Source organism: Pinus tabuliformis, chromosome J (genome assembly GCF_031772625.1).
Source record: "Pinus tabuliformis cultivar Carrire ecotype Pingquan chromosome J, CPIR1, whole genome shotgun sequence".
In the NCBI taxonomy this organism is placed as follows: Eukaryota; Viridiplantae; Streptophyta; class Pinopsida; order Pinales; family Pinaceae; genus Pinus; species Pinus tabuliformis.
In genome coordinates, this window is record NC_142295.1 from 1,297,377,295 (window position 1) to 1,297,391,933 (window position 14,639).

Consider the following 14,639-nt stretch of genomic DNA (forward strand, 5'->3'; position numbering starts at 1 on the left):
TTGAAATCGGATTACCACAGTGACCACCTCTACTTATTGGAATCAAAAAGGGGGTGGGTTATGCACAATCCTCCGTATCATTTGCTATTACCAGAGATAATTAAAGCCACCCTAAACTCAAGTCTTAACTATGCTGATAGGGTGTTTGGGGAGGGGGATCCCTTACCAACCCACTATAATCTGCACAAAAGCATCGTAAGAACATATGCAAAATCAACCCTTCAATGAAATGATCCAAGAATATAGGTACTCAAACATTGATTTTATCAAAGAAAAATACAAGACAGAAAGAAAAGATCATAACAAGGATTAGAAGAGTCTAAGAACAGTGCTCACTGTCTACAGAGCCAAGACGAATGTAGAAGAGTTCTTCCTTCAGTTCCCCATCTGAGAAATCAGTTGCATGCCAGACCCAAGTTTTATCACTACCTGCGTGCTCCTGAAGTGACATTGGGGAATGAACTGCAAGGCAAAAAAAAAAAAAACAATATAATCCAGATAATAAGGATCAACACAAATTCTCGGCACAGAAAGCCTCTTAAAACTTGGACGTAAGATAAGCTATTACAATCTCAGGGGGGAAATTACACAAAAAAAAACAAACAAACAAATTTACATACTTAAATGGTTTGCACATATTTTCAATGTCTTGGATTGCCTCATGACCAGCTGAACCTTTGTAGTATCCTTATGCTTAAGAAACTTTACTGTTCCTACACCACGCTCCTTCCATTGATTCCCATCCTTGTCAAACCTGTACAGCTTCGCCTTCCTGCAGGGTCAAACATATAAAAAAGAATGGGAATATTAATAAACAATGAAACTGCATTAGGATCATTTTAAGAGGCCATGGCATCCATTAGAAGTAACGTCCGCAATATCCCACCATATCAAATGCATTCAAAGATAAATTACCAACGACCTATTAAAAACACAGGAGATATTCCTTAACATTACCGAAAAGGATCCCACAAAAAAGCTCAATAATAACATCAAACATGTAAGAATACAAATCATCAACTATTTAATAACAAAAGAATGCTCATCCCATACATCCCCATAAAGTACAGAAATGATCAACAGCCTGTTCAAAACATCATAGAAAGTCAACGAAAACAGTTGACAGAAGACCAAAACAGACATATGCCTGAATCATACCACCTCACAACATAAAAAGACAAATCACCCTAATGCCAATAACCAAAAGACAGATTATCAAATAGGCCCAATTCAGTATTCAATGGCTAATCCAAAAACCAAAAAATACGAAACCCCGTATGCTTAACAATAACAAATGACCATCACACCCCCCACTAAACCAGAATAACAGAGAAACCATCATAGATTCTTCAAAGACATTGAAAAAAGGATGGCCTATAGTTCAACAAAATATAAAAAGACTCGTCAAAATACAAAACCCCCAATGATAACAAATAAACCATCAAATCCATCCCCGAAAAAATCTTCATCGGCAGCCTATCAACATAGGAAAACAATTATTACAGACCATAATGAGATCAAAAAATGCTGATCAAAATATCAATGGGACATCAAAACAACAAGAAACTCACAAAATACACAGAAAAGCAAAACCCTCAGCCAATAAGAGAACGCCTACCTACATTGACACTTGTAACTTCCGCCGTCACAATGAAATCAGCCATGTCCTCGTAGTCCATGAAACCGGTAATTCAGTAATTTAATATAAAACATCTTCCTAAAGATCAAATAATCCATGGTGAGATTCTGCATGATTTCAGAAAGTGCTGGGAAAGAACTGACTAAACATTAACTTGAGATGCATCCGGACTTATCAATCTTTAATTAACCAAAATACAAATGCATAAGAAATATAAGAATATAAATGGAAGTTTGAAAACTTACCAAGTCAATGTTTGGATTCGTCACCAGTGAACCCTGCATCCAAACATGTATATTTATTATTATTATTACCAATTTTGAAAGGACCTCATAAAAGCAAGAGATGAACAAAATTTGATGAATGTTAAGGCAATTGTTCATATTATAATATCAACCGTTTACCCGTTCCCAACTGATTTGCACAAGGAGGGGTTCTAGATGATTTTGGAAAAATGTTGCTCCTCATCTTCAAAAATAAATTTACCAACCTAAATGCCAAAACATTTATGCTGTGTGTTTCTATTTTGGAAATATTATGCATAATGCTTGGGCCCAAGAATAGGGTTCTAATGGCACATCTGAATGTCCCAACAATGATCAACCCTCTTACCACAATCCTTATTGCGAAAAAACTCAGGGTTGTGAGTCTGCTAAGCCAGTCAACTCCAGTGATTGGGGTGTAAATTCAAGTTTGACCCCTAAATTGAAGGTATCTAAGGAAGCGAAGACAAGATTTAACATGAATCAAGCTGCAGAACCTGAAGATGCGCATGGAGATTCTGTTTCTGTTCTGGATGAGGAACGGAAAATGGCTGAAATGGGCAAGGGAAATGGTTCACTTGCTCAAGTAGAATCACAAAGGGATTCAACAAATTCAAGTGATAATAATCAGACAATGGGTCTGCCTAAAATTTATCATGAAAATCATTCTAAAGCTACATTGTTAGAGGAAGCAACCAATAATAATGAATTCGGCACGCCCACTCGAAATGAGGTGGAAGTTGTACCTTTTGATTGTTCACATCCTGTAGCTCCTATCAGCGTGTGAAAAGGGGATGATACAGGGGTTGGAACTTTGAGAAACTCTCATGCAAAGCCTAATGTTAACTCTGAAAACTGAGCTGTGAACCAATCAAGGAAGTCCCAGTTGGTGAACCACAAATTGGCGGGTCAAGGAAGAGAGTTTTAAGCAGACATGGTGTACATGATTGTGATAGGAATGTGCCTAATGGTGTTCAGCTGTCCTCACCAGATTTAACTGGTTCTTTGGAGAATAATTACGAGTATTGTGTTAAGTTCATTCGTTGGTTGGAACGGGACTGTCATATTCAGAAAGATTTCCATCAAAAATTCCTGACATGGTTCAGCTTGCGAGCAACATCTCAAGAGGGGTTTTTGTTGACACCATGTCAGATGATCTAGCTAGCTTGGTTGGACAATTGGATGATACTTTCTCAGAACGTATATACATATCTACAGCAAAGAGGGCACCAAATTAAAAAAGAAACATAAAATTACACATTCCATCATAAATAATTCTTGAAAAAAATTTCTTGAAATTGAAAAAAGAAAAAAAAACAGACAGGAAAACTATACCTAAACATGCCTCATTTTTCAATGTTACTAGAAACCTATTCGCACATTCCATTGCTACTAGACATTCAAGATTTCCTTGTAAGACTAAGAAAACTATTTCCTTATCATAAAATGTGTCCAAATGATGCAAAAAATGAAACATACACAGTCGTTAAGCAAATAGTAAATGTAATATTCAACCACTCATCTATGCACAGTAATGAACCAGAGTTCATGAGACAAAAATTAATAGGTATTGCACATAGCAATAGTTTCAAACACCCATTCTGTCCATGAGCAAGGTATTCAGAGGTATCTCTCACATGAGACAATGAAGTAACAGGTATTTCAGATAACAGTAGTTTCAAAAATCGATTATGCACATGAGAAAAATATCCAGAGGAACCTCTCACATGAGATAAGAATAATGCATACCCGAAAAATCAATTCAAAACACCCATTGATCGATACCAAAATAGTACTTTAGAAAATACTAAATCTAAAACCTTAAAAAAAAAAAAAAAAAAAAAAAAAAAAACCTTTATAGGTATCTTGTCACGAAACAAGATTTTCCAGTTATTTAACAAGTGAAATGACTTACAACTTCTTTTGGTTGTAAATATAAATAATAAATATCTTATAATAATATAATAAGCTAAAGGCTATGTGGTTCAATAAGCTAAAGGCTACAGAGTGAGTGGCCTCGACATCCACTAAATCTATCAGAAACCAGAAACCACACAAGTTTACTTCTCTTATTTTCAGTTTATAAGATTAATAGTTTCTGTGTATGTTTATCTTTCAAAATTAATCTTTGTTGTTTTAATCCGAAGTATAGTGTGAGAGCAAGTATACTATGTTCTTTATCATCTCTTGATAAGGTCTCTGTGTTCATTTGAGTATCTTTCATTATTCAGAATCATAAATGCTACGTTATACATGTTTTGAAATTACTTGCACTTTATTTTGGAAATGTTGATATCAATCTAAAAGAAAAAAAGAATTATTGCTAAGATTTCACTGGTGAATGGCAACAAATAAGCTTTTGGGAACATCTTGAGACCGGAAGCATGGATAAACCCAACAAGTTATTCCTATGACTACATAAATAAACATTTGGGAGCACGTTCAGACCAGAAATATGGGAAGCCAACTAGTTATTCATATGACTACACATGTATCTCTCACATGAGACAATGAAGTAACAGGTATTTCAGATAACAGTAGTTTCAAAAATAGATTATGCACATGAGCAAAATATCCAGAGGAACCTCTCACATGAGATAAGAATAATGCATACCCGAAAAATCAATTCAAAACACCCATTGATCGATACCAAAATAGTACTTTAGAAAATACTAAATCTAAACCTTAAAAAAAACCTTTATAGGTATCTTGTCACGAAACCAGATTTTCCAGTTATTTAACAAGTGAAATGACTTACAACTTCTTTTGGTTGTAAATATAAATAATAAATATCTTATAATAATATAATAAGCTAAAGGCTATGTGGTTCAATAAGCTAAAGGCTACAGAGTGAGTGGCCTCGACATCCACTAAATCTATCAGAAACCAGAAACCACACAAGTTTACTTCTCTTATTTTCAGTTTATAAGATTAATAGTTTCTGTGTATGTTTATCATTCAAAATTAATCTTTGTTGTTTTAATCTGAAGTATAGTGTGAGAGCAAGTATACTATGTTCTTTATCATCTCTTGATAAGGTCTCTGTGTTCATTTGAGTATCTTTCCTTATTCAGAATCATAAATGCTACGTTATACATGTTTTGAAATTACTTGCACTTTATTTTGGAAACGTTGATATCAATCTAAAAGAAAAAAAGAATTATTGCTAAGATTTCACTGGTGAATGGCAACAAATAAGCTTTTGGGAACATCTTGAGACTGGAAGCATGGATAAACCCAACAAGTTATTCCTATGACTACATAAATAAACATTTGGGAGCACGTTCAGACCAGAAATATGGAAAGCCAACTAGTTATTCATATGACTACACATGTATCTCTCACATGAGACAATGAAGTAATAGGTATTTCAGATAACAGTAGTTTCAAAAATAGATTATGCACATGAGCAAAATATCCAGAGGAACCTCTCACATGAGATAAGAATAATGCATACCCGAAAAATCAATTCAAAACACCCATTGATCGATACCAAAATAGTACTTTAGAAAATACTAAATCTAAACCTTAAAAAAAACCTTTATAGGTATCTTGTCACGAAACCAGATTTTCCAGTTATTTAACAAGTGAAATGACTTACAACTTCTTTTGGTTGTAAATATAAATAATAAATATCTTATAATAATATAATAAGCTAAAGGCTATGTGGTTCAATAAGCTAAAGGCTATAGAGTGAGTGGCCTCGACATCCACTAAATCTATCAGAAACCAGAAACCACACAAATTTACTTCTCTTATTTTCAGTTTATAAGATTAATAGTTTTTGTGTATGTTTATCTTTCAAAATTAATCTTTGTTGTTTTAATCCGAAGTATAGTGTGAGAGCAAGTATACTATGTTCTTTATCATCTCTTGATAGGGTCTCTGTGTTCATTTGAGTATCTTTCATTATTCAGAATCATAAATGCTACATTATACATGTTTTGAAATTACTTACACTTTATTTTGGAAATGTTGATATCAATCTAAAAGAAAAAAAGAATTATTGCTAAGATTTCACTGGTGAATGGCAGCAAATAAGCTTTTGGGAACATCTTGAGACCGGAAGCATGGATAAACCCAACAAGTTATTCCTATGACTACATAAATAAACATTTGGGAGCACGTTCAGACCAGAAATATGGAAAGCCAACTAGTTATTCATATGACTACACATGTTAGGGACGTGAGGCTCACATTCCTCGGGCAGATGCTAAGCAGAAGGTTTCAGGTTGCTACATATGGATATAGCAAGACATAATGAAAAACCCTAAGATGACAATATATTTATAAATTGTTTGATAACTAGCTAGTTGCAGAGGAACATAGCACCAATTCCTCTAAGAAAAGTTTATATCCATTCAACATCATACCATATAAAAAGGAGGAGGCGGTGGTTGCATTATGCTCAGAAGAACAGAACACTGCAGCAATTCCTCCAAGTAAAATCACATACCCATTCAACAATATAAAATATAAAGGAGCCTCGAAATGCCAAAAAGAAGGGTTATTATAACCACTAGCTCATCCCGAGTCGTACTATGTAGTTTGATGTTGATATTTCTTTGTGGACTAAATAAATAAAGTAAAATCTCTAGTTTCAGAGATAGTAAGTCAAATTTCTTTCCAAGGAAACCTTTGAGGGATCCTTCCCCGTCAACTTTGAATATCTGTATGAGGATGGCTCAACTGCCACAGTAGTGGCTGACAAACCCGAGGGGATTGGCTGGATTTGAACCTGTAGCTTATAAATTCCCTGTCAACAACATGTCTTATCGGTTGCAAGATGATTCAACCAGTTGAGCTAATGCTCAGGGCTGACATAGTAGATCAAATTTATTGGTGACACCCCAATCTTCATTGGAAATTAATTATGATGCCTCTGTGCCATATATCTAGCATTGAAGTCAGCTGAATTTTGCTTATTCATCTCTTTGGTCTGGATTTGACTATGCACAGTTGTGTATGAGCTCACTGATTGGCTTGATCTATCAATTTCAAATGTATTGCAATTTTTCTTTTTTCCAAAGAATACTATGAGAGATTCCCCCATTCCTTGGAATATTTGGATGGAGGGTAGCTGATCTGCTAGCCACAATAGAGGCTGGTAACCCAGAGGGACTTGACTGGAATTGAACTTGTGACCCATAAATGTGGTATTTTTAAGCACAGTTGTGCAACTTAAATATCCACTATTTTTTGGGTTTTTCCTGCTAAAATTGGCATATACAATACATATAGTTGCATATTGGGGATTTCAGCAGCATTGATAAAAAATTCGCAAGAGTCCAGAAAACATGTTTTTCGAATTATTCTTGAAAAAATCCACAAGCATTAAAAAATAAAAAATATTGTTTTGGCATTTCCGGATTTACGTTGGATTTCAATGCTCTTGCTTTGAAACTTCCCTTAAGGTTAGGAAAGAGCTCATGATAGATTTGAATTCAACAATAATTCCCTCAATTTATTGCAACCAAATTCATTATTGAAGTACAATAAGGTAACCATGCAGTCAACAATTTATTCACATGAAACCAATTCCACAATACATAGAGAGCTTAGGACCAGTCCTCTCAATGTTTCGTTACAATCCAAAAACACAGTGATTTCTATCACAAATCCTACTGGGCTACTTAATTTGACCTTACCTCTATCTTTGGTACTTTGTACCTCCTACTGCTCCAGACTGCGTGAGATTATCTCAAGGTTGTTGTTGATACCAATCTGGGCTTCCATTGCTTCCAAACCCTCTCCACCATACCTCGCTACCAAGAGGAATTTAGCACACCTTCTTTGTTGTCACAGGATTAGGCCGCTATCGAACAGGGCCTTTGGAAATAGGTTGCAGCCTACCTCAATGCCCTAAAATCTGTCTGCTGCTACAGTTGGACTCCTGAAATCCTTGTTGCCACAAAGGGGTGATATGCTGCGGGTGATATGCTGCCCAAATTTATCTTCAAATCCCTGCGCTGTCCCACGTCAATGCCTGGAAAAGTGTTGTTGTCTCAGATGGTGGACATAAGATTCTTTCTTTGCCCCCAATCCCCAAATTTTGTCTTGTTTCAATGCAGTTGTGTAGCTTCCTTGTACTTTAGTGCTTCTAACTGAATCCAATGCTAAAATCAATGGGTTCAGACCCAATTTTGAACCAGTGAGGACTCTCAAACCAATAGGTTGTCCAATTTTACATGCCGCTACCAAACAAAGCCAACCACAGGCACCTCTGTGCTTCCCTGAAGAGATTTTGTTCTCTGTCACCAACATGGGTGTCTGTGTATTAATCCATTGATCGTTCTTCCAACAAATTTCCATTTAGGTCAATCTGTCAAGAGCCGAGTCCATTCATAGGTTGCAAAGAGACCCACCCTCGAGTTATAAACTAGCCATATTCTAAATACCTTTTTCCCGCCCACCATATTCAAAGATCACCAGTAGGCTTGCAGATAATCCAAGACTCATTTCAAGGCCAGTCACAGTGGCCAGTAGATTCAAGCAAGATGCTGAATCACACAAGTCCTCGCCACTCCATCGTAGAACAGTGTTTCAGAAAACCTACGAAAGAGGTAACAGTTATAATGAGAACCTTAATCTAACGGTGGTGAACATTTTAATCGTCTAACATCAAATCAAACGAATCATAGTAAAACCGTAATACAACAGGGGAGTTTATTTCAAAGGGAACGCCTTACCGCGTAATAAGTATTGTTGTGGTTGATCCATGATAAGTTGTAGGGTAGTTGGTTTGTATGGGGTTTAGTTGTTACGAGGTCTTAAGTTCAAATGTCATGGGGAGGGGTTGAGAATGGAAGTCATTTTGGGGGCATCAAAACTATTCTAAGGGGCATCTTCCACTGAGCTTTACACAATCCTCGATGTTGAGGATGAAAATAATATGAATATGCCAAGCTCACTCTACAGCCTAGTATGGTTACAGCCATGTTTGTCCATCATTCCAAGGGGCATCTTCCACTGAGCTTTACACAATCCTCAATGTTGAGGATGAAAATAATATGAATATGCCAAGCTCACTCTACAGCCTAGTATGGTTACAGCAATGTTTGTCCATCATCAAAGTTGAAATTTTGCTAGTGTCGGCCAAAATAAATAAAAAAAAAAAAAAATTTAAAAAAAAAATACAAAACATTTAAATAATGTTTGCTCATAAAAAATAATTGCCAATGAAGAAATTTGATCCCTCTCCGCTCATATTATATCTATATTTAAGATGGGTCTATGCTAGTGGATAACACAAAAATCACGAAGTGAAGAAGAGTTTAATTTCAAGTCAAAGCAAAACTTTGGGACTAGCGCAATTCATCTAACTTCTATTGAAATGCGGTATTTATACGTGTAATGTGATCTATATATATCTATATATATATCTATAGATATATATATATATATATATATATCTATATCTATATATATATATATATATATATATATATATATATATATATATATATATATATATATATATATATATATATATATATATATATATATATATAGTGTAATTGCTATTATGTTGTTAAATGGTTGTTTAATTAATGTTGGTTATTCGATGGCAAGATGGTTTTGTAACTCTTAATGATGTAATTGTTCATCTTCTTGGTTGTAGTGTGCCATGTTGTTGACATACAAATATTGTAATGGAGCCAAAAAAAAATGACAGTAAAGCATAGTTGGAAGTTATAAGTTTATCCTCCTGGAAAAGCAAAATTGTGGAGTTAAAGAACCACTTCTAGGAAATCAATTTCCATCACATCCATAGGGAGCTAAATACAACTGTAGATTCTCTCTAAAAAAGAATTATTTGTCTGGAGACAGGTTACCTATATTATGATGAATTAGTTGGCAACCCAGTTCAAAGTTCTCATTCGATGCCCATATACTAATATGGATCAGCTTTAAGTCAAATTTTCAATTAGTTATCAACTAGCTTACTATAAATTTCAAGTGAGTCTACATTCAGCTTTCAATTAGCCTCAAATACAATGTCTTTCTTTTTCTCTTGACAGGGGCCTCTTCATGGTTGTATAATACACTTTCGGGAATTTTTTGTTACAGGCTAATGTCATTTCTAGTCACTGTCTTCGTTTTTCTCATAGTAGGGCCCTCTTCGTGGTTGTATAATACACTTTCTACAATTTTTGGTTGCATGCTATTGTCATTTCTAGTCAGTCTTATAATTTGCAGAAGAAAAAAAAATTGTAAAACCCTGGTTTTACAACAACTTCTTTTTCTCTTCTTCTGGGTCGTGATGCCTTGTCTTCTGGCAACCCATTGTAATGACAGAAGTTACAATCTTTTTGTCAATGTTTGTGCTTTTTTTCTTCCTCGTGAATAGCAAAAGGGTCCTTTTTTTCTATAGTAATAAGAAGAAGAAGAATAAGAAGAAAGATAGTGTAATGGTTATGTCATGGTTGGCATTCCTAAATATAAGCAGATATAGGATAAGCATGCATGCATATTAGAACTTGGTGCGCATGGATGGAATTCAATGTGCCAAATGATGTAGATGTTTCACAAGCATGGGGTGTGACATTTCAACCCTAGTTATCAATAGTGATGAGAGGCCACCAAGGACAATACCCCTTGGACCCTATGATAAGTGTTGCACATTTTGGTGTTAGGAGTGGAAGGGTAAGCTTGGTTCGAGGAGGTTGGTTATGGGATGTTTTTTGGTGCACATGAGGTTGTGCATCAACTACCATGGCTACACTTGAATTAGTGGGTCTTTACAAAAATAAAGTGGGAGAGTTAAGTTTTGTGAACAAAAGTAGCCTATGGGTGATATTTGCATTGATCACTTGTGTTAGGAACCTTTTTAGGCAAGTTAACTAATACTTGGAAGGTGTGAACCATGTAATTGAAATAATTCAATAGTGTCCTCCTTCCTTCAAATGAAGCAACAAAGCCAAGAACGTGACTATCAAATAAATATTAGCCCCCTATTGAGCCCTTGTTGCACATTTACAAATTGCTCAGACATTGATGTCATGGTGTTTCACACTAAGTATATCTAAGATTACATGTGATAGTATATGCCTCATTTTAGTACTAACAACTTCATTAGTTTTGTTCTTATATATTACATACTTTTTTTATTTGTGGTTGTTATGTATGTGATGTTTATAATAATTACAAAACTAACTATGTGAAAGCATCCCTAACATAAATTTTCATTTGGCACTAATAATATTTTCCTTACAACCCCCTTCCTTCATTGGCGGTGGGAAGGAAGCTGATCCTTCCTTCCCCCCACACCCCCCTTCCTTCCTTTGGAAAGAGAGGTAAGAGCAAGAGTTGGAAAGATGTCGGAAAGAATGCCTACCTTTGGTAGTTGTGTTGTCATATCGAGAGAAAGAAAATCAATTACCTGTCGTCCTCCCTTTGGTAGATGAATGCCTACCTTTGGTAGTTACCTTCAGTAGGAGAGAAAGAAAGTCGGTTACCTATGCTTCGCTTCGGTTGCCGTATCGAGAGAAAGAAAGTCGGTTACCTACACTTTGCTTCGGTTCGGTAGGAGAGAAAGTTGGTATGAGTACTTTGGGTGTTGTTGGTTGTTCTTTTTTTTCGAACAACTGTTACTTGTTTGAAGAAAGAAGTCTATCTTACTCTGAAAGAGGTAAGGGGCGGCACTGCAGGAGAACGGAACGTTCTCCGGAGGAGCCATCAAAGGTACGATTTCAAGAAAAAAGATAAGCGGTAAGCGATCATAGGGCGAGGATAGGGGAAGGCACGCTTGAGGGCCGTCCGGGCGAGGGTGGGGTACGGGTAGGGAGAGGGGGGAAAGGACAAGGGAATAAGAGAAAGGAGAAAATAAAAAAGAATAAGAGAGAGGAAATAAGGGAAAGGAGAAAGCAATCGACATTAAATTCAACAACTAAAAAGAGGCTCTTTGAGCCATGGCTAGCTCTTAGAGAATTTCATTCTCTTCGAGCTCTATACATATTATACTCGTCTAGACATATGATACTCGCATCTCTACGTTTCACTTCTTTACTCTCTTCTCTACCAAGATAAAGATCTAGATCTAGTATAACTTAGCCATTCCAATAGCCAATAGTCTTTAGTCCTATTTAGTACCCTTCTAATATTCCCCTTGGCATAGTAGGTAGATATTGATTCCTTGTCCATGCATGAAGTTCCATAGCAAGAGATTAGACCCACTTCACCATTGACCTTAGCATATGGAAGGATATGGTTTCCATTAGCGGTGTCTCGCTTTTACGGATCTTTTTATCCATTTGCGTAGGCTTATCTCATAAAAGCTCACCTTTCTCTCCCATGAGGATTTTCCTCATAGAATATTGCCTTTCTCTCCCGCACAACTTTTATGTTTTTCTCAATGGATATTTATCTCCAATCCATCCAACTTATCTAGAATTAAATCGAGAAGCTTTACCATGAAAGGATTATCCTTTCCCATTCACCAATGTGATTTGGCAAGAATCTCATCTCTTGGTGTCTCGCTTTTCCAAGTGATTAATTTATTAATAATGTATTTACTTTTTATATTACACATCATACCTAACTTTTCTCAGCTTAGGTTTGCAAAGTTTGACACACAAGGGAGGGGTGTTACATTTTGGATCCCTCTCTTTCCTTAAGATCCCTCCAACTACAACTAGAGTTCTTAGATGACTGTAAGGAGGAAGCCCCTATTGGAAAGGGACAGACAGTTTGAAGGTGTCTATCTTGTTGGTAATTCCTATATCGAAAAGTTGTATTTTCATAGTCCAGGGGTTGGGAATACACAATTCCCATCCACTTGAGCTCAATTTTATCTCGCAAAACTTCATTGGGATCTACCTAAAAACATATGCAAACATAGGTGAAAATGCCTTTCAAAAGTCTTTCCCTGTCTACTTTGACGAATCTTCCAATAAAATTGCCCACTTTTTCTAAGAGATCTAGATGGGTAAAGTGAATGGGAAAACTGGGAATCTTACCCATACTAGAGTAGTCATCGGCAACATAGTGAGAGGATTGAAGTTGGGAAACCATGGCTTCACTAGAAGACCAACTCATCCCCAAAACCATGGACCTTGGTCAAGGATTTTTTTCTTATCCTCAAGACATTTGAAGATCACCACAAAAAAACATGGGTCTACATCCACCCAAACCGGCGTTCATCCAATCCTATCATAATCGAACAGAAAAACGCTACTTTTTCAATAGAAAATGGGGAATAAAAGTATCACCCAAGGATAATGACCATCACATCAAGTGCTCAATCATAAGGGAGGAGCAATAATTTGACAATCACATGTCCTTGATTTCTGTTGATTTAACTCTAAACACTCACGTAATATTCTCTTGCTTGGCGAATTAAACACCACTGCATGGAATGGACGAGGATTGAGCCGAACCCTGGATGAAGCCCACTTCATTCTCATCTAAACACAAAACTATATATACGTCAAAGCTATTACAATAGATTCTAACTGTCAACACCTCGAGGTTCTGTTTATATGTGGCTACCTTTCATGGTTACTATTGAATGTGTGATTGGCAATAGTAATGGCAACTTAGGGCTGCCAAATTTCCTTCGATTCCCTCACTACATCCTAACGCAAATAGTTGTTCAATGCCTTGGTTGTCTTTCAAAACTGGTAGGCAGCGTCTTATTTGATATTTCTCGATGGTTTTAATTCCACTATAATCACAACTTTCATTTACATAAACTTCGTGTTTTCGCACGAGCGACGATTGTTCCAAGGTGAAATGTCACTTGGATGGTTTCAATGTTGTTGACCCATCATAACTAACTAACGGATATGCCCATTACAATTTTATACCACCCCATTATCAATATCAATTATGCATGGGAACCAATTAAAGCAACTTTTCACATTGATTTTATATGAGCATGAGAACATGTGTTAACAAGCAGCCCATAAAGCCTCATTTTGAATGCCATAGTCACTTAGAAGGAATTCCTCTTGTAGTAGCATCCTCCCTTCTAAACTTTGCTAGTGCTAACATTAGAACCACCATTACAACAAGATATCTTTCTAGTGTTGACAACACCATTATAGTAAGATACCTCAAGAGAGACAGAAAATTTAAAAAGTATGATAGTAATACGTATCCAGAAGATGGTATTGAAACTAGTAATTGTTCACGAATCCATAAGATTGTAAGGTCATTCTCATTATCATAATCATTGTCATCATCATCACCATCATCCTTGTCATTGTTATCGCCATCATTACATTATCATCATAATCACCATTCATGCCATCATCATCATCATTATGGACATTGTTTGCAATTGTTCATAATTGTAGATGTTGTAAGAAATATCATTAACCCAAAAAATGTGATCAGTGCTAGAAAAGGGTTGTTTAGGACACATTGATATACGTAAGAGAAATAACAACTCTATTTTTGACAGATGATCGATGATGATGATCATCACCACCATTATCATCATCATTGTCATTTTTATCATCCCCATCATCATCATTAATGTAATTTCTATCGACATTGTTGTAATCATGCATCATCATCATTCATGCCATTATTGTTTTTGATGATGACCTAGATGAAAATGATGATCATGACACCAAAGATAATGCTTATGATTATGACAATGACAACATCTAAAATTGGGAAGATTCGCCAACGTCATTAGCATCGTCATCATCATAATCATTGCCATCATCATCATTGTCATTGTAACCACTATCGTCTTTATCATCATAATCACAATTCATGTCATTGCC

General features: G+C 35.9%; 1 protein-coding gene across 1 annotated transcript; it reads right to left on the reverse strand.

Annotated features, from left to right (window-relative positions):
- Nucleotides 1–222: 222 nt before the first annotated feature.
- On the reverse strand, nucleotides 223–1,679 carry LOC149232045 (ran-binding protein 1 homolog c-like). Its single transcript, XM_089381814.1, has 6 exons — nucleotides 1,623–1,679; nucleotides 1,414–1,476; nucleotides 1,054–1,084; nucleotides 916–922; nucleotides 621–772; nucleotides 223–462 (listed from the first exon to the last, which is right to left on the reverse strand). The coding sequence occupies exons 1-6, from the start codon at nucleotides 1,677–1,679 to the stop codon at nucleotides 320–322; spliced, it is 453 nt and encodes a 150-aa protein (XP_089237940.1). The 3' UTR covers nucleotides 223–319.
- Nucleotides 1,680–14,639: the final 12,960 nt, after the last annotated feature.

Coding starts and splice junctions, on each gene's coding strand:
- LOC149232045 (XM_089381814.1), bottom strand. CDS start 1,679: ATGGACTACGAGGACATGGCTGATTTCATTGTGACGGCGGAAGTTACA. Junction 1,085..1,413: donor TTGTTATCATTGGGGGTTTT/GTATTTTGACGA, acceptor TGTTTTGAACAG/GCTGTTGATCATTTCTGTAC. Junction 463..620: donor AATATGTGCAAACCATTTAA/GTATGTAAATTT, acceptor TTTGCCTTGCAG/TTCATTCCCCAATGTCACTT.